We start from the raw sequence: 23,666 nt of genomic DNA on the forward strand, positions 1-23,666 counted from the left end.
ACTGGAGAGTATTTTGAGTAAATGTACTTCATGACTTTCCACCAATGCTAATACAATTGCAATGACCCAACAGGTAAAAGTCCTGAATGAAATCAAAGGTGTCTATTATAGAAACTAATATCAAAAAGGTAAAAGACCAAATAAACCACCACAGACACACAAAAGACTATTATATATAACATGAAATAATAAACTCTATACTGATGTCAAAACGTACCTTAAAGCTTAAGTTAGAAACTAGCTAACATTAGTTAGCTAAACAGTAACTTAAGGCCTAAGTTAGAAACTAGCAAACATTATTGTTCATCTACTTGACACAACCTAATTAAGAAACTCTGAGGGTAATAAAGTAAAGTTTCTTAAATGAGCTAGATAGTTAGGTACTGCTTATTACATTTACCTACAGTGTCTTTGTAGGTCAGGTTAAGAAATGGTATGGTCCACGTTAGGGGTGTCTAAAACTGTATTACAAGATTATTCAAGACATTAATATAGGAAAATATTATAATATTTACAATTACAGGTAAGAAAGATATATATTCAGTCCCCCAAAATATCGTTTTTACATCTTTTGAGGGGGGGGGTCCATGTCTCAAGCAGGGTGGTCAGATTCTGTTATCGCCCTCCAATTAAAATCCAAAAAATTCAAAATAACTGGGTTCAGACAAAATTAAAACCTCGAATAAAACAATTTTAATGTTTTTCTACATTTGTATACACTTTTACTAAAACCACTGAATGTAGAAAAGGGTTACAATGAAAATATTACACAATAAAATGGTGTGTGTGGGGGTTGAGGGTGTCTTGTGTGTGTTTTACCATGGCTATACAGACAAAGAAAAGCATGAGCAGCAGTTCTGGCTCTCCAAAAGCTCAAAAATACTTCTAAATCTTACTTCTACAACTGCCCTGTGAAGCTTCAAGGCCTCTAGGCCTAATAGTTTAGTTTAAAAGGTAGCAAAAACAAAAACATGTCATGAGAAATTAAACATAAAAAATTGGACACTGGACTCACTGAATGGTGAGCGTTAAGAACAGCTGTCCTGCAATGAAAAACACTACTGACTCATTCATCAGTTATCAGGAGCACTGACCCATTGGGGGTCATACAGTGGTAATTCTGTACATGTCAGCTAAACAGATGCAAACAACAGCTGAACTCTGTCTTCACAGTCAAGACTCGCACTCAGTGATAAAGTCTTTTACTTTAGAGGTCTACAACCTCTTCTAAATACAATATGTTAAACTAGAATCAAAAATGAAAAATTCAAAACAAACATGTATATATGTTAAGGAGAAAGGCGTATGTAAATCAGAGCGTAACAACAACAGCTGTGTCAATATCAAAAATCCAAAATCTGCTATTAAATTGCAAAAAGAATAAAAAAACATTATGGTGACATCATAGAAACAAAAATATATATACACAGATTTCATTAAGCAATGCTTAAATTTGGGAGCTCTGATCTGCTGCTTGTAGAGTCAAGTCTCCAAAAAAGGATAGATCATCTATGTAGCACCATGAACCGAAATCTTGTCTGCATCAGTCACCGCAATGTGACTCTTGTAGTGGTTCATGAGCTTTCTCCAAGCTCCACTTTTGCTCAGTAACTCCTGGTTCCCTTTGAGAGGAGAGACACATTTGAGTTATGAAGCTGGGTACAGCAGGAGATTTGAGCCTTAGTAAGTGTAGGCAGAACAAAGACAGGAGCTACAGTATCTCACCAATGATGCACAGTCCCTCCTTGGCCCTGGTGATGCCCACATTTATCTGGTTGGGATCACCCACAAAGCCCAGATGTTTGGAAATCCAAGCCCTCTCTGGTTCACTCTCAATCTCTTCACTTGGCAGAGAGCACACTGTAGATATGATGACGTAACGCCATTCACTTCCTACAAGACAAAAGGTTCTGGGTCACATGATGGGCCATCGCTGAAACAGTAGATGTTTTTCTCTGGTGGCCTTCCATTTTACACATCTTGAAAAATTGTCTACATCATGACAGTAATTAAGTATTTCCATTGTGTAAGAGTCTCTCTACAACATTTTGAAGTGAGTTATCCCTTTTATTTCACCACATGAATCTGTATTTGCTGTTTTACAGATTGAATTACAGATTAGTGTTTTACAGATTGAATTTTTTTCATTCAAAATGTGAATTATGTTGATAAAAGATGACACACTGGTGATTTAAACTACAGCAGGTGTGTAGACCCAGCACCACTGGGGAAAGCTACAACATTAAAATACTGGTTACATGTAAATACATTTAACAGCTTAACAACACAATGAGTCATATTCCCACTGTGGTCTTGCTACTTTAATTTCAGTAAAAGATTTGTTGTTAGGTAGCTAAGCCTACCTTGGCTTTTAGTGATTGTGGTAACAGTGATGTTATTCATTTTCTTCTTCTTCAGCGCTTCTCTTATTTCTGACACTTGTGCGTTATACGGCGACAAAATCACAATACTCTGCTGTTCGATTTTGGCAGTTTTCACCAGCTTTTCAGCAATGTCAATCTGTAAGAGAACCAAAGGAAAACCTGTGATTGGAAGCAATAATGAATAATATCACAAGGAGCAAGGAACTGCAAGGGTGCAAGTAGGCCTACCACTTTCTTTCTCTCTTCTTTGTTTGCTTTAGAGTTCTCATTGCCCTTGGCTGTGTTGACAACCAGTCTGATGGTCTGTCCTTTGACATGCCCAAAAACAATCGGCATTGTCCTCTCATCCACACGCAGGACACTGCTCGGCTGCTCCACGCCAGTCTTCAGCTTTCCCTCATAATATTCTTCTGATGGGAACTTGCATATGTCCAAGTGCTATAAAGATACATAATTGATAGATGTTAAGTTGAATTTAAAATACTAAATACAATATTGTGATAGTAAGTACATAGTATACAATACGTATGTATGTATATATATGTATTTATACGGGTAGAAAACCCTTCGAGATGAACCATCTTGTTTTCAAGCCGGTCCTTAACACAAATACAGAAAATACAGATAATACATATACAGATACAGACAATCAGTGTTGTGCATGAACACATTAAATGAACGCTGTTCATTGAACACGTTCATATTTTTTGTGAATGCTGAACTAAATGAATCAGTTTTCAAATGATGAATGTGAACGTGAGGCATTCACTCACGTTTTATGACAGTTTTAAGGCACGCCGCATGACGTCTCTATGACGCGGCTCAGCTTGGCTGGTGCTAGCAGTACAGACGGTACAGATGCATCTACGACTGCTGAAGCCAGTTTGTTTGAGCATTTGAAGCAGTTTTATGAACAAACAAGTGAAGACTGAGACGGATTATATATAGATACGCATTTTAAATGTAACTCGTGTCTGTGATTCTTCAGTGGTGAACAATAATCCATTTAGTTTGGGAGTGGCAGTGATTTGGGGCTGGTGATGGATGGTTAGAAGAATAGTGGCCTATTTATTAAAAAAAACGGAACAAATGAACGTGAACTAGTTAATGTTCATCTGTATGAACTGAACTTTGAACTAGTTCTTTTTAAGTGTGAACTGGCACAACACTGCAGACAGTGCATAATAAATCAGCACAAATACACTCACACATACACAGAAAAAACCACTGGTTCCCCTATGATGTCAAATACATACAGTAAATGTACATAGAGAGCTATATCCATGTATTTACATGCACCTGTACATTCAAAATAATTATTTCACAAATGTCTTGAATATTAGAAACAAGAGCACGTTGTCTGAAGATAAGTGAAAAGGGATGGCTTAAAGTGATGAAAATTGGTGATATATTTAAAGGCTCACCTCCAACTTTCTACAGAAATTCTATCTAGGATCAAAGAAAAGAGGATGCTAAGTTTTGCTGTTGATACATAGCTAACATTAGCATTAACAGCTGTTTCAGTCTAGAAAAAAATGTTGTAAGTTCAGCATCAAACTTTATTCTTTACTCACCAAGAGCTGTCTCCAGATGTGGAAAGCAACTCTCTTGTTTTGCTTCTATTTCTATCATTTTTATATTTTACTTAAGGTAGTATACTGACCAGCTAGCTCTGTCAGCCAGACTGTCTCATCCAAGCATCAACCTATGAGGCTGGAAAATGAAGCCAACATTAAAGTGACAAAAGCAGTTCCTCTAATGACCACTTGAGGCTGGCTCCAACAGTGAGTCAACAACAGTGTTTGTGTGTGGTGGGGTCTCATTAACTAGATAATTAGCTGGCAAATGAATTAGCCTTGGGTTAGCCTTCGAGCAAGACAAGCAGACGCCCAGCTGTGCTAACAATTCTAATGTTAGTGTATGCTTGACACAGTTATTAAACCGGCATGCACCGAAGTCTTAGTTCCACACACACACCCCTTTTTCCCCATCTTCACTGTAGCATCTAGTCTGCCCTGAAGGGGATTTATTATAACTCAAAATGACACACAAAAAATGATGGCTGAAGTGCTTGGCAAGACTGGTAAGTAAACAGCTGTTAATACTAATATCTTTACAAATAGTTCCTTTATGTAAGAATGATAAAAATATACATTTCAAAATAAAGTGAAACTGTCTTTTAAGGTAGCGACAAACCAATCAACCAACCAATACAATACACATCATACACTATCATTACATATATAGCGTAAATATAAAATTCTCACCATCCTGTATTGGGTGTCCAGCATCACTGCCCTGTTCTCATGGATTGCATAGTAGCGTTCAAAAAGAGACTTGGCCATCCCCAGCTTCCTCACACGCTCGTTCTTCACAATGGGACGAAGCTGCTTGTGGTCACCGATCAAAACAATCTGAAAGTGATATTGTGAAACATTACAATGAATATCTCTAATAATTACAGCGGTGAGCCAGTGTCCCAAACTCCTGGAATTGAAAGAGAATAAGGTATAAAAACAGCCAGTTAGACAGCAGCACATGGATGGCTGTTTAGCACTTGGAGAACCCCTCTCTCCAAAATGGAAAGTCATCAAAAACAGAGGGATTATTCCCTGTGGAGGTTTATCTAACATTATTTCATGTGAAATTACATGATTGATAAGATTTTGGCCAAAATAGAATCATATTTTGACATTAAAACTCATTGTAATCTCAGACTATGGGCAGTATTTTCCTGAATCAAGATACAAAGAAGCAACGTTCATCATTAGCATACAAACATTAAATGAAAAGCACACCTTCTCTGGTTTGTTGCAGACTAATGGAATCAGGGCCTGGGGTTCAGTGGCCATTGCACATTCATCAATGAGGATCTGACGTGCACTGACGGTCTTAGTCAAGCTCGGGGTGGAAGATTGTGTGCATGTGCACAATATGATGTCATGCCGTTGAAGCTCATACGTCCGAGCATCTATGAGAAGTTTTTTGTATCTAGGAGGAAAAAGAATCCATGCAGTTAGTGCTGCGAATAGGCCTGCACGATATGAGTATGAAATTTGTGATGACTCTGTTCAATATTGCGGTGACGATGTGACTTGCAATAAACAAACAAATATTGAGGTGTGCATATACAGTTTTGCTGAGTGAAGCTGAATGAAGAACACAGACAAAGGTAGTGCTGCTGAGAGGAGGCAGCTTCTGTCTCAGGCTGTTGTTCCAAGTTTATAAAATCAAATGAATCAAATGAAGTTGCAGTCTACACACAGAAAACTTTCCTTTTAGCTTGTTCGTAACAGTTCACTATTAGCTTAACGTTAGCACGTTGGGCTCGTGTAAAACAAACCGCGGTGGACGGAGAAGTTGAAAATGTGTCTTTTCTACATGTTTAAATCTTGTCTAACAGGTTGAGTGATGGAGGAAGCGAATTGCTTTTTTACTTACAAAGCTTGTGATTGCACTCACAGTGCTACCACCTTAGTTGTTGTCAACTTGATGGTTCATCATGTTACATGTCTGTTTTCATTAGTGATGGCTACAGCAGACATGATAATGTTAGCTAACTGTTACCGATATTATGAATGTGTTCAGTAAATGTTGCTATTGCTAGCTGGCTAACTGTCAGCATTGCTGAAGAGCATATTACAGTGATACAAGCGTGGACTAATGGTTGTGGCTGCATTGTATTTCTGTTGGCTCTCGTGTTCACAGGGTAATTTTACTTAGTTTTCCCTCTTGTTGTGTGTTAAGCGTCCGCTTTCACTGGGCTTTGTAACACCTTGCTGACTGAGAACGTGAAGGGAGGGGAGATGTGTTTGTTTTGCTCTGAGATGCTGGTGGTCAAGTGACATCTTGTGGCAGTGATGATTGTTTACAGAACCTTCAAAACAATAGTGTATCTGAACTTACGCTTTCACCTCCTGAGCAGTCAGCTTTTTTCCTTTTTCCTCAAGGGCAAGTTTAATGCGTTGGTCAAAATCTTTTATTTGACTTGAATGAGGATTTTGGTTCTCTCGCATGCGATGATGCAGAGTGATGCTCCTTAAAGCATGTAAAATATTCAAGTGTTATATAATAATTAAAAACAGGAAACATTTCAAAAATGAGTGTCATTAACTGGTGTGATTACAATACCTGAGTTCTGCTTTGGAGCGATCTTGACGGCGTGTCCTCCTGGAAAACTGAAGGGTGCAGTCCGGATAAGGGTAATCAAGCATCTCCACCTGTTGGCTGTAGACCCTGAGGGGCCTTAGACTGTCCTTAAATCTCAATAGGTACTCTGTGTCAAAGCAGGAAAAGAAACACACAACACAACATGGATTATGATAACAGAAAAAACAAGTTAAAATTTCAGCAGAGACATAAAGTGACTTGCCTGCAACAACATCCACAGACTTGTTGGATGGGCCACAGTAGAGAATAACTTGTTTCTTGTTCTTATCCTTTGGGTCATCAAATTTCCTTTGGTTCGTTGAGTTCTGCTCAAAGAAACCGTGCACTATGTACACACCTACGACTGTCTTTCCAGTTCCTAAGAGACAAATGGGAAAAATGACTTAAGCCTTTGCTGAAAATATGAAGGATCAGGGTGAATATATGTTCTAGCTCTTACCAGGTGGTCCCTGTATAAGTGTGAAGGAGTTATTCAGAGCTATATCCACAGCACGAGACTGACTCTGGTTAAGGCTTGGTAGTCCATTGGATAGCTGTTTCCTCATGATGTAATCTCTTGCTTTTACTGCAAATGCAAAATGAGAACGAATCGACAGATTAGAGTTATTGTTGCAAGAAAAAGAAAAAGGCACTATAGGAATGTATAATGTGTGTCTTTTTAAATTTTTTGTGTTTTTGTCACATGGATACTAATAGTTAAAATCAACTATTTACTGTCAAATAATGGACATACCCTCTCTTGGAATGCGTTGTCCAAGTGCTATTCTCTGGACAAGATCACATGCAGACGAAATGTTGAGCACAGCATTTTCTTTGCGGCTACAAAAACAACATAAATAAATACCTTGATATAAATACACTCATCAAATTTAAACTATAAAAACTGTTATTTTGCAATGCTCAAAGTGAGCTACATTTGAACTTACATGTCAGGCAGGAGCTTTGGGATTATTTCAACAGTGAAACATATGTTTTTCTGAAAGACACAATCAGGAATGTTTTCCATCGGCAAGTGATTGACATAGAACTCCACTGTACTTCCTTCATTTGTCGAGTGTTTCTGTTCCACTTTCCTTGTGACACCATGGGCCACCCATGTGAACTCTCTGGGATCAACCAGTGTGTAATGTTCTGGGGTCAACTTCAAACCTCTTTTCCGTATGCACAATAAGCACTTTGAAAAGTTGCATTCAATGGCCCATTCATTGATCCATTCCTGAGGTAAGAAGAAGCTTCCTGTTAGTGTGCTTTCCCTTTTACTGAAGTTTACCACCAGGTTCTCAATGACTATGCTGTCACTTTCATCCACTGCAGTGGAAGCAGATTCCATATCACACATTGGTTTCCAGATCCGTACATACTCCTTGGTGTCACTATAATGAATTCTTGATGGATCATCTGCAGATCTGGAGAAGCACGTGATAGGGCTGTGGACATGGTCCACACAAATCTCAAACTTTGGTTTGATGTGCACCAACTGGACAGCAGGCATGTGATAACCTCTTTTTACCTCTGATGTCATTTGGATCTGAAGGGTGTCACCTGGCTGCAACTGGAGGCTGATGTCAACTTCATGCTCACTTTGCACCTCTGTGACCTCCTCTGGGGTACATGTGTTAATCTTGGCATGAGGCACCTCACATGATTGTGGCAAAGTATTTTTATTTTGCAGTGACCTTGTAGCAGCATCCATTAGGAGGAACTTTGCACAATCCCAGTTTTCTTCATCAATTGCTTTAATAGCTTCTTTCCATATTGTGAGCGGAAGCTCAATGCAGGGTTGACAGTCTGGCAGCATCTTCAGCTCTCTGGGAATTTGCATGGTGTCAGCAGCATAGATCCGCTTTTTCCATTGAAGACAGATGCAATGATTTGCTTCATCAAAAAAAGGTTGGTCCTCTAATTGTAAGTCTTTGTACATTATTGATAAACTCTCTGCAAATATGTCCTTGTTAAAAGGAAATGACACTGCAAAGCTATCTCTGTCAGCATCTGTGCTAACAACAAAGGCTAACTTTGAAACACTTTGTTTTGTCATGCTCACTCCATAGGAGATCTGCTCAGCCTTTTGTTCATACTCCTTGGCAATCTTGAGTTTGTCCTCAAATTGATCACACATGGCCGAAATCTCTGTTCGAGTATATTGTACCTTCCTGTCACATATGACAGCGTGCAAAAGTCTCTGTAAGACGATGTCCATGTACCGCCGAATCGGTGAGGATGCTAGTGTGTAAGATGTTACATTCAGAGAATAATGCCCAACCTCTGCTTTGGAAGAGGATTTGGAACGGATGACATACGCTTTACTAGAGCACCTTCTGAACTGCTCAACGACTGGCTGGATCAGAGGGTAGATGTCATCTGCAGCAACCAGGTCCACCATTTTGTCTATGTCATTGTCTCTGGCAGCTGACTGGATATCTTTCCACACTTCTGCGAGTATGCGGAAGTTATCACAGTTTTGGTCTTCTTTGACATGGTCAACTTTATGCCGCACATGAAAGGACAGAGGTATAAATTCTCCACATTTCTTCATGAATTCTTCAACCTTTTCAGGCCTTGGTTTTTCCTGACAGCGAAGAGGTGTGTAATACCTGGTTTTTTCTGAACCAATCAAAGTCTCTGATGCAAGTGTGTTGAATAACACACTCAGCTCTTCAATCATCAGATGGGCTTTGCGCTGTCCAGGCAATCTCTCAGCATCAGTTTGGGAATAAGGCCAATCCACAATTCTGATCTTCCTGTGAGCCTTTGCAAAACAATAAGCCACTGCAACACAGTCTTCTACTGTGTCACATTTCAGTCTCTTTCCATATTTTTTGGTGATTTCTTTCTCTGCCTTTTCATAAGAAAACTGCTTGTCTGACCTGATCAATGACAATTGGAATTTGGGCTTATCAATTATCTCATTTGTGTCCTTGGTTACTTTGAACATTAATGAAACCACCCTGCGATCTTTACCTGGCAGAAGACTGAAGCGTCCAGTGCTCAAGTCATGGTGGAACATATGAATTGGTTTTTCTCTACTGCAGTAATATGTAGCCCCTTGTTGTTTTGCATCCTCATCTAATTCGCTACCTGGACTCACATAGCTTGCCACATCTGCAATATGGACTCCCAACTCAAAGTGGCCTCCAATGTCCCTGACACTGATGGCATCATCCAAGTCCTTTGCTCCTTTTGGATCAACAGTGAAAGTGATTACATCACGTATGTCCTGTCTGTGTCTCCCATCTTCATCTGCCTCATCTGCCTCATCTGATTTATACATACTGGGTTCAACTCTGAATTCAGCATTCAGGATCCTTAGTCCATCAACCAAGGAACTTCCAACTGGAAGAATATTTATGACCTTCCCCAATGGAAAATAACAATTTTCCTTCCATCCAATCACTTGCACAATAAATACATTGTTCCGTTTCAGCTTTTCATTAAGACGTTCATGTGTTGCAATCGTCCACTCTCCATCAATTTGCTCCCATATTGGAATGAAGTTACGTCTTTTCTTGTTGATCAGTATGCATATTTTGGGCTCAGATTTTTGGATGGGCATCATCAATCTTTTGACAAATCTGTCTTCAGAACGCTGTCTTGATTTGCTGTGATCCTCATCCTCAAGAAGACACACAAGTACACAGGCAGATTCAGCTTTCTTGATGATCCTGATTACTTTTGATGATGATGCTGTTTGTAATAGCACTTCGTCTCCAGTGAAGGCTTTACCCAGGTTTGCCCTTCCCTTGATGGTTATACGTCTGGTGGGATTATTAGATGGAATGACATAACCTCTGTTATATGGTTCCCTGACCAACTTTCCTCGCTGGTACATCTCAGATTGTTTTTCACATAACTCTGAAGGGACTTTGTCAAGATCAGTGATATTGTTTGATGATCTTGACCTGTGGGGATTGAAGCCTTCAAATTCCAAGCTGTCATCATCGGAACTGTACTCTGATCTCAGCTGTTCATATTCATCTTTCAGCTCTTGAAGAATTGCATCACTGAGAGTGTTGCTGTCATCCATATGTTCAGATTTTTGAAACCTTAGAGTTTCCACAACATCTTTTTCAAAGAAATCCTTTGTGAAATGCTGTGGTGCAGCACTGTTGTTGCTGATGCAGTGGTCTACGTAGCTCTTCCAGATTCCTGAGCATTTCCCAAAGCAACAGAGAGCAGCAGCATCTCCAACCACAACCACCTGGGACTGAGCCCTAGTCATCGCAGTGTTTAACACACGGGCATCATTGAACAGCTCCAGACCAGGCAGGTGTGACATTTTCAGACTGTCACGTGTTTGCACAGCTGTAATTATGACTACCCTGAACTGTTTTCCTGTTGACACATAAAGACAACTTTTAAGATTTATAATGTAAATATTTATGAAAGGTAATATCAATGTAATGTTTAAATGACAAGTGTGCAGTTGTTCCTAAGGCTTACCTTGCACATTTGCCAGATTCTCAACATGGACTTTAGGGAGGCCTCTTCTCGAAAGTGCTGTCCTAATTTTCCGAACCTATGAACCATGAAAAAGAAGTGAAATAATTAGACTGAAATCATATTTAATAATGTGAAATCTTTACTGCATTGTTGATGTAATCTATGGTTGTGTTCCAGTCTTGTGATAATTGTTGAGAGTTTAAATTGTAATATACCTGAAATCCCTCTGAGAGAACGCAGATTGAGCTTTGGTCCTTGGGCCCCCATGTCAATGGCCACTGTTCCAGAATTTCTTTCGCTGCTTCAGCCACTTTACCAACTTCTTCATTGTTATACCAAGACATAGACACAGTGTCCAAGAGACACACTCCCCTGTCATGATGAAACTTTAGGGCATGACCATCTGCAGGAGCTGGAATATTTCCACTGGCTTTTATAACGTCATTCTTACCGACGTAGAAATGGGTGGATACAAACTCCACTATTTCTTTGGTTGAGCGGTAGTTTTCACTGAAAATGATTCTGCTATTGTTAGCAGCGTCACACTTCTGGCCTTGGTAGTAGTGGAACAAGCGGTTAAGCATTGTGTGATCTGAACGGTGATGATCATCCACTGAGAAAAGCTTGGGTCCCATTTGCATGTGATCTCCAGCCAAAACGACTCTGGTGTTTGGCCCAGCAAGACCAAGGGCCATCAAGGCTTCACATTCTAGCATCTGAGAGGCTTCATCAATTAGAATGTGGGTGAAGTATCCCTCCGGGAGCTTCAGGTCGTGAAAAAGTCTTGCCATTGTTGTGGTAGTTATGATGATTTTGTGGCAATCCAGGGCAGCTTTTGTAGGTGGTAGAAAATGCTGCCTATCTTCTGAAAGAAAACAGTATTTCATAGTAATCTCATCCGTGGCCAACAAAGCACTGCCTTGTTTGTTTGCTTTTATTCGAATTGGCCTCATTCCAGCATTTTTCTTGTCAATGAACGGATGGAAGTGATCTCTGACGTACAGATCTGCAGAACTGAAATTAAACAAAAACGTCACAGACTAGCTTAGCCTAGCTTAACACTTTGAATGTAACATGTACAATTACGTGGGAAGTACATGTCAATAAAAATCAATTAATCAATGAATATTAAAAAAAAAAAACCTTTTCAAAAGTATGTATTACCTGTTGGTGTGGGTGCAAATCAGCACTTTGTTGTGAGGCTGCTTAGAAAGCTCTCTGGCTGCTGTAGCAAGTGTGAATGTTTTCCCAGTTCCAAATGGTCCATAGATGAGAAGCGGTGCCACAGATTTTTGGCCACTGGAATTTCCTGTGATGAAGTCCATGGCTGACTGCTGCTTTTCATTCAGGTTCTCATAGTGGATGTTATTTACAGGAACTCCACAGTTTTTAAGGTCTGGTAGCACTCTGTTTGTATCAGGAAGGAGGTCTACAGCCCTGTGCATAGTGCAGAAGCTGTGGCGGTTCATCTGAAACTGCACCTCCATTTGATATGATTCGTTTTTTTTGAGTGTAAGATCAGAGCAACATTTTTTAGACAGTTTCAAATACATTTTGTTCACACTTGTTTGGTCTTGCAGAATGGTGGCTTCATAGACCTTCAAGTGTTGATCACTTGAAGATAAAGGGGCTATCAGAGCAGACTGGATGCTTCGTCTTAATACCAGTCCCTCGGGGGTGTCTGGTGTGAGATTACAGGAAATGGAGACAGCACAGAACAGCTCTCCCCAAGGAGGCATGATCATGCCCCGCTGTGCACTGTTCAATGTCTCCAGTGTTGTAATTTCTCCACAAACATTTAGCCTAAAGTAAACAAGAAAAAACAGCTCAGGCATTGTTTTATACAGACAGTGGGGAACTGGAAAGTGGTCTAAGACTTTTGGACCCAATGGTCTGTGCAAATTCCAAAGATCATAAAAGAAAAATGAAGGAGATAAGCATGTTACCTTGAAACAACCTGGTCTTCTGCACGTTCCTCATTGTAAAGGAAGTGGTGCATTCTCTCTTTATAGTTCTCCTTATTCAAAGGTGTTGTGCTGTTGTGGGAGGATTTATACTGAAAGCTAATCTGAGGAGGCTTGTACTGCTTCAACAGCTCCTCTTGTTCCTCTGTCTTGGACGAACATGGGATGATAAACTTGTTCCCTCGATGCCAACGCTGTGCTCTTTGGATGGTGGCTCCGTGGGTCACAGTTGGTTGTTCAGTGTTATCCAGTGACAGCTGGCCTACTCTTATTCTGAGTTTCTTCAAGAGCACTGGTTTCATGTCAAAATCTAGCACTAACCACTGTTCATACAAGCCTGGGTTGATGGATGTGAAAGACACAGTGACGTCATAGGTCAAGTCTTCACTAAGAAAGTAGTCACCTGAGGAGTAGAGGCAGGGCACAGAGCTCGCATCACCAAGGGTGAACGAAGCTCCTGGCTCTTGTTTCAGCAGAGCCACATGCACAAGCTGCCTCTGTATATACACAAAAGTGACAATTAGCCATATGATGACAACGATATAACATTTCTGGGACATGAAAGAATAACAATATTTGAAGATGAAAATTGTGTGGGCATTACACTGACACAACATATAAACCTGCGGTGCAGAACCTTTGTCTCCCCCCTCTGACAGTGAGAGTAATTACACAAACACCAGAATTTAAAACTCCAGTATACTGCAGAATGTAAAGATTTACTTTAACCAGCACTCCAGCCTTAGCTCAGTTATATCACTGCATGCCCATACCTGACTACATATCTGTCTACCTGTTTCCTAACTACCTGTTACCTTGGTGCATGATGTGTTTTGCTCATCATCCTGCCAAAGTTTATTTGGATCCTACAGCTTGTTCTTACTGCCTGTAAACCTGTTTATCTACCACTGAACTACAGTGTGAGTGTTTGCTTTTGTTTCTTTCTGCTTTTAACACATTCAGGAAAAACTGAAGCTACTGTCGTGCAAACCCTTGTTAGGGCTTCAGCACTGAGCAGTGCGAGGCCTCTATTGTAATTCGTTTGTTACATTATTCTTAATGAAAATGAATCACCTTTTTGAAGGCCTAAACATGGTTGAAAACTCATGACACTGTGCACACATGTCAGGCTTTGTGAATATGTACATGGTTTATCGGTCTTGTACATGGATGTGGCAAAATGGCTCAATAGTGCCACCAAGAAAATTACTACAAGGCACCACTCGCCCTACATGTACAAAATTCAGAAGGCACGTGTAACAAGACCGACAAAAAAGACTGTATGTACCATAAAAACCCAACAGGAAATGAGATATTTTGAATTGACCCTGAAATTTTGGTGCTGTTTTTGCCATTTACAGGCATTGGAATTTAACGAACTCCTGGAGAATTGATCAGATCGACATCATAGTTGATCGGTCTAATCTTAAGACCTCTGTGATGCTAAATTGTGAAACCTTTGAGTTTTCGCTGAATTTAGATTTTTCGCCTTGAGAAATGAACTCCTTATAACTCCAGATCACAATGTCCAAACTGGCCCAAACTTTATATGTTTGAACAGAGTCCCGGCCTGAAGACATCTAAATACCAATATTCAGTAGAGCCACCTTATGGTAACAGGAAATATTATGTTTTATAGTTTGATGAACTCCTCCAAGCAGGTTGACCAAACCCACCTCAAACTTGGTCAGAAAATACTTCATACCTTGCTGATGCTTTGTTGTGAAAATTGAGTTTTCATGTAAGGGCATGTTAGTGGTGGCGCAGCGAATTTCGCAGCAGGAAGTTATTGTAACTCTATCATCATCTCTTCACATATTTGATGACAGTCCCACACTGAAGACATCTGCATCATTTGATTCACATGAAATGTTCATGGTCTGGTTTACACTTGATAAACATAATGTATAACATCTCATGAGCGCGGCGTCTGATGGTCGCTACGATGACACTGAACCAGTGTCCTGGCAGCCCCCGTGATGTGCATGACAATGCGAGGGCCAGGTCAATGCTGCATGCAGCTTTAATTATTGTTGTAATTAATTGTTGTAACAACTAAGTTGGAACATTTTCTTATTCCAATCATTATTCTGCCATGGCTGTATGATAAAGGATTTATAAATACTTATATGCCGTCATATGTGTGAAAGCTTTTAACATAGTGTTTAACATTATCTTAAATAACACAGTATAGATGACTGATGGATGGAAAAAAGCAGTAGCCTACTTCGAATACTATCACTCCTTGTCCAGTCTGTGAAATGGCCATGTCTGTATGAAGCTGATTTAAGTTAGATATTCAGCAACTGGACTTTTTGTCATTGGACACAGAAAAATGTACCAACTTCCATGCCTTACTATAAAAATCCAGATTTAAAATCTTACCTCTGTTTCAACATGGAAAGTCCATTTGAGCGTTGCACCGATCTGTTCACACTCCACAGTTAAATCTTCATCACAAGAGATGCTGACATCATCCACTTGTTCAGATATCTGCTCAACATTTGAAATAATAATTCAGAACGATGATGAAGTGAAGAATTAATTGGTTCAAATGTCATTTTAAAAAGCATGTTATATTTGGTCAACTGGCCAACTTCCTGTATTGACTCTGTGAGAACATGTTGTGCCTCTCAGTCGACTGAGCCACATCGACATCTTTGCCAAACTTAAAAAGTCAGTGAACAGAATATTACAGCCTCATACTTACAATGTGCACTTCATTGCTGCTGTTTTTGTATTCCTCTAACAGCCTTTCATTATAGGACATGAGACCCTGGGCTTCAATGTTATGTCTGATCTCCTTCTCCTCTGCGGCACGCATCATCCACTCCTGCAGTTCTTCCACAGAATGAGCTTTTGGGCACTTGATGCCGTACTCACAAGTTTGTGGTCTAGGATGAAATGTCAGTGTTAACAGTATAATACGGAGCATATGTCAACTGTTCAATCAATCTGTTTTATTTTGTGTGTGTGTTTCTGGAGCTCCTTTTTTCTATGGAAGGTCTAAAAAGACTACATTTAATCAAATTAAACAGTGTCAAATGCATAATGATATTTGTATTTCCTACTTGTGTATGCATTCTGTGTCAAATGACAAATGACAAACACATACTAAAGGGACAGTTATTTTATTTAATAACTGACTGAACTGGTTTCATTGTGACAATGTCACATTAACATAAAAAGAACACAGAAACACAAAATTGAGAGATGTATTACATCTGAGTGTTGTCCAGCAGGTGGGAGCATGGACCAGCCTCATCCTTTAAACCAGTGAGCCCCAGCCTTTCCCAACTCAATTACTCAAAAAATGTTGGCAGCCCACATCCCGTAACAATATGGAGGCCAAATTATACATTCTCAGAGCACTTTGGATTTGACTGATAACGATCAAATGTTCAGAATTGAACTGAAAGCAGAGGAAACTCAATTTTTTATTCAACAGAGGAGAGATAACTTGTAGATTCACAATCTGTTTCTATTTCTCTTTCCTTTTAACGCTTCCTGTTTCTAACCAGCTATTCATTTTGATTCTCCAGTTTTTGCCTTGGATCTGATCTTTTAGCAAACAAATATATGATGTGGTCTGGTGGAAACAACATAAACATTTCTAACATTAACTTATCACGGTGATAGGCATGTTTGTAAAATCATTTCATTTAAAAACATCAACAGTATAGTTGTAAATCATGTGATGGGAAGGAGCTTTGTTTACCTCGGACACAGCCAGAGCTCATCTTGGCGGCTGTGTGGAGGCTGTCGTCCTCTCCACCTGGTGATGGTGTCCTGATGGAGCAACTGGGCATGTTCCAAAGAGGAGCAGTGCTTGTAGAAGCTCTCTGGGGAGGACAGGACCAGGAGGCAGACTTTGCAGTACATGGTGACTTGTCTGGGCTCTGTCTGCTCTGGCTGGCTCAGCTGAAGGAGATGAGGCCGAACAGAGAGCCCGCTGTGCTCGGCTTTCCACACCGCCATCTCCACCTCATTCTGGGCAGACTGGCAGTGGTTGGGCCCATGCCAGCAGGGCTTGCCTTGCCTGACATGACTGCAGTACTTAAACTGACAGTTAGGTGGAAGAGGACGCACGTGGTTGTAGATGTGCTTTCGACTGTTCTCTGATAGGTGATGAACTAAGACTGGGTCCCAGCTGTGAGCTTCATCTGCTGAGCAAGTTGATTTCCACCTTTTGGTTGTTAGTTTTTGAGGACGGGCATGAAAGCAGGCTTTACAGAACTCGATAAATTCACCTGAAAACTGCTGAACTATTCTTTTAGCTGCACTTTCTGGTGATGACAAAACCGAGTCAGACTCAGTTACGAGTCTGATTAACTCGTTTTTATCTATTTTGTTGTCTCTTACATAGTTCCATACAGTGGCCTCCTCATAGCTCCTGGCATAAGTGCATCCCTGTCCATGTACTCTACATCCAGAACCCTCAGCAAAGAAGTCACACACTTGGTAAAAGACATTTCGACCAAAGTTTCCACATGTAGGCCGCTCAGAGACCGGCCTCCACTGGTCAGACGCCTTGGCTTTGGCTAAAAGCAGATTTCTGCTGCACCTGTGACTAACTGACTGAACTGTGTATGTTATTTCTTTGTCCCTGACAGAGCACAGATCACAGACAGCCTTCAAATCCAGCGATGCCAAGAGGTCACCCACAGGTCCAGGGTGGTCAGGCTGATCAGGTCCTCTCTCAGACTGAGCTACTAGATTACAGAGAAGTATATGGTCTAATCTGTGACGCTTTACAAAGTTCCACACTGCAGCTTCCTCATCACTCCTGGCAAATGTGCACCGGTTCCTGTGGTATGTGCAACCAATGCTTTCCACAAAGTAGTGACACACCTCATACTGACTCGGCAATGGAAACTTGGGTCGTCCATTAACAGGCCTCCACTTGCTGCCACCTTTGGCTTTGCAGAGCAGGAGAGTACGTGCACACTGGTGCTGGACTGACTTTAATGCATATGTAATTTCTCTCTCCTTGACTGAGCACTGAGTGCATGCAAGTTTGAGGTCATGGGTTGATGAGAGAGGAGCCAGCGTGGACCCACCAGCTGACATTGTGATACATTCATAATGCTAAAGGCAGCCACTGTAGGCAAAAGGTTTACTGGCCCTGCAGATTGTAGGAATGTGGTCAGAGCTGGGACGAGTAGCTTTCAGGTGCATTTCCTGGTTACAGTCAGTCACAGCAGACCTAGATTAGCAGTCTGGGTAAAACTAAGACACTATGGTATCGCTGAAAAAATTAGGTTGGATTCTCCTACTGAAGTCTGAGAAACGTCCACCTTTGCTTGAAAGTGTCTGAAAGAGAAAACATTAGAGAGAACAACATAGTGATCAGCGTGCTCAGAGTGTTCATTAAGAGTTTTTCATATTTTAGTTTTTATCTGCAGACAGTTTAAAGAGTATGACATTAACATTCCAGATCTGGACAGCCAATATCTGTATCTGGATAATGACATACAGCCCATGGGTCTTTACATTCATTCATTCATTATCTATACTGCTTGTCCTTTTCAGGGTCACATGGAGGCTGGAGCCGAAGCCAGCTGACACTGTGCGAGAGGGGGGGGGTGGGGGGGTGGGGGGGGTGGGGGGGGGGGGGGGGGGGCACCTGAACAGGTAGCCAGTCTAACACAGGACAGAGACAAAAAAACATTCACATTGACACAGAAAGGCCCCAGCAGGTTCAAACCCAGGACCTGTGATCACCACTGCACCACAGTGCCACCCTCCTTACATTTATACCCAAGGGTGGATACTAACAAAGTACATTTACTTCAGTATTGTACTTCAGTATATTTTTAGTATCTGTATTTTATTTGAGTATAATTTTTTTTGAACATCTGACTTTTACTCCACCACACTTGAAGACAAATATTGCACTTCTGACTCCACTATATTTCTATCAAGTACTCTTACTTTGTTTTTTTAATACTTTATTGTGTCAATTAATGCCACCGAAACACACTTTACATCTCTTGCCACCCAAACATCCTGACACAGACTCTTTTTTTTTTCTTTCCCCCACCCCAACCTAGAATGAAGTGCACACACAACCCAACAGGGTGAGCGACAGTACAGTTTTTACTGATCATGATGTGTACCTTCATATCATGTATATCTATACTGTCAATTACCCATACACCAATACAAACATGCATACATATGCACATACATACATACATACATACATATGCACATACATACATACATACACAAATGCACCTATATACATATACATACCCTTGTACATATACTGCATGTGTATGAAAATGAATAAATAAATAAATAAGTAAATAATTTAGTAAATAAATGTATTTGATGAATGAAAAGCTTTAATATTTAATTTTATGTTCATTTTATGTAACTATTTCATGTATACTACTTAAATCATCTTCTCAAACGTGATACATCTGATGTTTCATTGACATCTGTGGTATAATTAGTGAACTTGCTTTGCTTAATTTGAAGAGGGCCCATCTTTTTTCCAGCTTCTTTTCATTGTTGATTTTGTAAGTTACCTTTTCCATATTATATATATTGACACATGGGAGGTTCCAACTCATTCCAGCCCTTTGTTATTTGCTTCAGAGCTGTAATGGTCATAATCCAAAAGTAATATAATTCCTGCTTCTACAGGCTTTTTAGGACGTATTCTTAAAGAAAGTTTTGGTGTTGTAGGTTCCCCACTTTCCTGAACGTCTGTGTTATTATATGTAAAATATCTGGTAGGTTTGTATTTTTTTACATGTATAAAAAGTATGTTTATAATCAGCGTGAATTTCCCCATATTCTCTGCAACAGCTGCAGTTGTTTCGTGTGTACTTGGAGATGGTCGATGGTGTTTTAAAGTACCATATATTCATCTTCCAAGCGTATTCCTGCCAGTAAGGTGACTTTATATAAGAGTAAATATCTTTGAAACTCTGTTTTCCCACTCATTATCAGATATTATACTTTTCAGGTCTTTCTCCCACTTTTCTTTAATATAATTTACATCTTCAATTTTGTTTTCTTGAAGTATTTGATAGATTTGTCCAGTTACATTTTTGAGGTTATTACTTTGATGCATCTTTAAAATGTATCTCAGGAGGGGATGAAGGTCTCCATCAGGTCTAATTTGAACTTGCAAGTATCGATAGAAGTGGCTACTGGGGAGAGCATATGTGTTTGCTATATTTTCAAAGATATTCACACTCATTCCCTCACTTTACATTTGATAAAACCTTATGAGTCCCTTACTTTCCCATACCTTAAAATCATTGTCCAAGCTGTTTGGAGTAAAATCTGGGTCCCATGCTATTCCTCTTAAACCAACTGTTTCTTGTTCCTTGACTTTGATTAATTTGCATATTCTTCTCCAGATTTTAAATGTGTTGTATACTGAGAGATCATCTATTTTGATCTGTGCTTTTTTATGACCTGAGAAAATCAAGGTACTGCATGTGGTTGCATGTGTTATATATAAGGGCAGGTTCTGGAATAAAAATAGAAAATGTGGTAGAATATTCATTTTAATTATGTTAATTTTTTCAAGTAAAGTTAAAGGTAAAATTTTCCACCTATTCAAGTTTTGTTTTACTGAATTCTCCAAAATTCTGTAATTCCAGTGACATTGATTATTGAAGTTATTTGGTATATTTATCCCTAGATATTTTACTTTGTTTTTTAAAAAGCTTCCTACAAATGGAAACCAACTTCCATAGCTTCATTTTTATTCAAGTTAAGCTTATAACCGGAGAGGCTATAAGCACCATAGTTTGTAATTTCATCTTGTAACACAGGTAGAGAATTATCTGTAAAATACAACATAATATAATCTGCATATAAAGCAAGTTGTTGCTTCATTCTTGTTGCATAATCAATGACGGTGAGAGTGAGTCGCACATTATCACTTAAAAGACGGTCCTTGAAGAGTCCTGATTGGTCTAAATTAATTATTTTTGGAAGTACAGTATATGTGAGAGTCTATTTGGTATTATTGATGTTAATAACTTTTAAACTACATTTAAGAGGGACTTTTCCTTCTTTAGCCATTAGAGTGATGATTGCTGAATTCCATGTTTGTGGCTAGTGTCCTGTTTGTAAGATCTTAATGAAAACTAGAATTCATTAGTAAATCCATCACTTCCCGGACTTTTTCCGGTTTTGCCTTTCTGAATGATTTTTTAGAATTTCCATCTCAACTATTGGTTTTACTAGATCGTTGTTTTGTTTATCATTCATTGCAGGGAGGTTTAACAATTCTAAATACGTTTTAATTTTCTGTAAATCTGTCTCTTCTATTTCTGTGTTGTAGAGGTTTTGGTAGTAATCCCTGAAACATGATGCTTTTTCCGATTTCCGATTTTTGTCCATGATGGTGGTTATTGTGGACTTTTCTCTCTTTTTCTTTTTTCAATGCTTTCAAATATTATCATACTAGGTTTGCCTACAGAACATGAGATTTTCTTCTATTTTTTGTAGTTCTATCATTTCCAATTCTTTTTTTGCTCCCTTTAGTTGTGTCTGTACATCTTTGTTCATCGTTTTTTCATGTTCCTTTTGCAATTTCATTATTTTATTTTCCAATTCTGTCTTTTCTCTTACCCTTTGCCTCTTGTTCCAAGATGAGTATACCATTATTTCTCGTTGTATTGTTGCTTTTGCAGCCTCCCATAATAATATAGACGTCACCCCTCCATTATCGTTTATTTCAAAATAAGACTTCATGCTACGTTTTATTTTCTCTTTGAAACACGTGTCTTGAAGCAAGGAGTTGTTTAGCCTCCATGCAGTTTCCCTTTGTTCCCTCTTCAAGTTTAGTTCCATTATAACTGGTGCATGGCATGCTGTGCTAATGGGTAATATCAGCATTATAGCATTTTATTACTTTTGTGATCTCAGTTTTTAGTATAAAGAAATAGTCTAATCTCGAATGGACCTTGTGTAGACTCTCTCATGGGGGTATAACCAACAGCAAACTTCCAATAGTCCTAAATCTGTTCAGGCTTTTCTCAATAATCCTGCTGCTTTGAGAGTCCAATTTCTTGTTCATTACTAAGTTACCTCCGTCATCAATAAAGATAGGATTCTTTTCAGGAGATCTACTTCTTGTTGTTCTATTTCCACAGTTATAAGCACATATCTTCCCTCCTTATCCCTGATACATTTTTCTTTACAAAACATAAGATTGTTTTTGATGAGGATTGCCGCTCCCCTTATAGCTGATGTATATGAAGAAGAGAACACTTGTGCCAAGGCTAATTTCTCTAATCTTGCATGTTCCATTTTACTCAAATGTGTTTCCTGAAGAAAAATAATTTCTCCACCTTCTCTCTTTAGTTTTTGCAAATACTTACTTTGAAGCAGAGGTTTTAGTTTGTTAATTAATTTTATTTTATATTTTATTTTGAAAATGTGAAGTGGAGAAAAACCAATCACAATCAACTCCTCCACTGTCAGTCATGTTTGAACCTGTCAGTGTCGTAACGGTGGCGACGTTAAATAAAGATGAGGCAGAAGATTCTTCAGCAGAGACCATGGTCTGATCTGAGGTCTGTGTTTGAAGGTTTAGAAATAAAGAAAGACTCATTTAGTTTGTAATGTTTGCTGTGTTCACCACGACCAGACTTCATCACTGATTAAAAAAAGAAAACTGAAAATGACAGTAACTCCTTTGATTGATTCAACTGTGTTTTTATGACTTTGTATCATATTCTGTTTATTCTACAGGGTCTTTCAGGTTGTTTCAGAGTCATCAGGTTCTGTGAATGTGGAACAATACAGAAATACTGACACAAAATGTACTTCAGTATTTCCACCTTTATTTCCACCTGGTATTGTTAGGTTCTCACTGTGATTGGATCTCAGTATACAGGTCACTTTGGCAGCTGGAGGGAGGTGAAGGTGAAGGCTTCCATTTTTTAAAATTATTTTGCAATTAAAGTTCAAAATGAATTGAGGTAGCAGGATGACTCTAAGTATCTTAAGTCAGCTGATATGAAAAATCATTAAAATCACAGTTGATCCTTCATGTCTTTAATAGCAGCAGGTCAGGAACGAGGTGCTGCAGAACTTACATCTAAGGTCCAGCTGATGGCGTAGTTGCGCGTTTTAAACAAAATAACAGGAACAACCAGAGGCAATAAAACAGACCCACAGACTGAAGTCCTCAGATGACCTACAATGACCGGGATGTGATGTAGAACTGGACTTTGTACACTAAAGTTTTTATAGTAAAATACAATGTTCTGCAGGTGATCAGCTGTCGGGACACTTAATATCGGCCATGACAGCAACTGTCACTCAGGTTTACTTTGACAGCTGCTGTTACTACTACTCGTAAGAGGAAGTAGACGAGGAAGAGGAGGAAGAATGGCAACAAGACTATAATAATAATGGTGATAATAATAAAAATGATAATGATAATTATAGAAACATGTTTGAAGATAACAAAAATAATAATAATTACCGTCAGATACGCGGGTCTAATTGAGGTCATCCATGTTGCGGCTGATCTGGTCTGATCAGGTCTCGCAGCGCAGTTAATATAACACCTCCCTGAACCGGAAATCAGCTGGAGCCCGTCAAATAGGCGGGAGTCTGATCACCGGGGTGGGACTGACTCACTTAAGTTTCGTTTCGCATATTTTGCGTCAGCATCAGGTTAGAATGATAGGATATGCGTTTTGTGGCCCCCACCCTGTCAAGC

The 23,666-nt window shown here is 39.4% G+C and overlaps 1 protein-coding gene across 1 annotated transcript; it reads right to left on the reverse strand.

Annotated features, from left to right (window-relative positions):
- Nucleotides 1–670: 670 nt before the first annotated feature.
- LOC130181254 (helicase with zinc finger domain 2-like) lies at nucleotides 671–23,516 on the reverse strand. Its single transcript, XM_056395246.1, has 20 exons — nucleotides 23,427–23,516; nucleotides 16,677–18,271; nucleotides 15,669–15,852; nucleotides 15,344–15,451; nucleotides 12,941–13,455; nucleotides 12,159–12,797; nucleotides 11,210–12,008; nucleotides 10,995–11,070; nucleotides 7,481–10,886; nucleotides 7,288–7,373; nucleotides 6,994–7,119; nucleotides 6,757–6,912; nucleotides 6,516–6,660; nucleotides 6,291–6,422; nucleotides 5,183–5,375; nucleotides 4,652–4,798; nucleotides 2,613–2,822; nucleotides 2,364–2,520; nucleotides 1,726–1,893; nucleotides 671–1,622 (listed from the first exon to the last, which is right to left on the reverse strand). The coding sequence occupies exons 2-20, from the start codon at nucleotides 18,026–18,028 to the stop codon at nucleotides 1,510–1,512; spliced, it is 8,712 nt and encodes a 2,903-aa protein (XP_056251221.1). The 5' UTR covers nucleotides 18,029–18,271; nucleotides 23,427–23,516; the 3' UTR covers nucleotides 671–1,509.
- Between the last annotated feature and the right edge of the window lie 150 nt (nucleotides 23,517–23,666).

The sequence above is a fragment of the Seriola aureovittata genome, chromosome 2, assembly GCF_021018895.1.
Source record: "Seriola aureovittata isolate HTS-2021-v1 ecotype China chromosome 2, ASM2101889v1, whole genome shotgun sequence".
In the NCBI taxonomy this organism is placed as follows: Eukaryota; Metazoa; Chordata; class Actinopteri; order Carangiformes; family Carangidae; genus Seriola; species Seriola aureovittata.

Coding starts and splice junctions, on each gene's coding strand:
- LOC130181254 (XM_056395246.1), bottom strand. CDS start 18,028: ATGTCAGCTGGTGGGTCCACGCTGGCTCCTCTCTCATCAACCCATGAC. Junction 12,009..12,158: donor ATTTGCACCCACACCAACAG/GTAATACATACT, acceptor GTTTAATTTCAG/TTCTGCAGATCTGTACGTCA. Junction 10,887..10,994: donor GAATCTGGCAAATGTGCAAG/GTAAGCCTTAGG, acceptor ATGTGTCAACAG/GAAAACAGTTCAGGGTAGTC.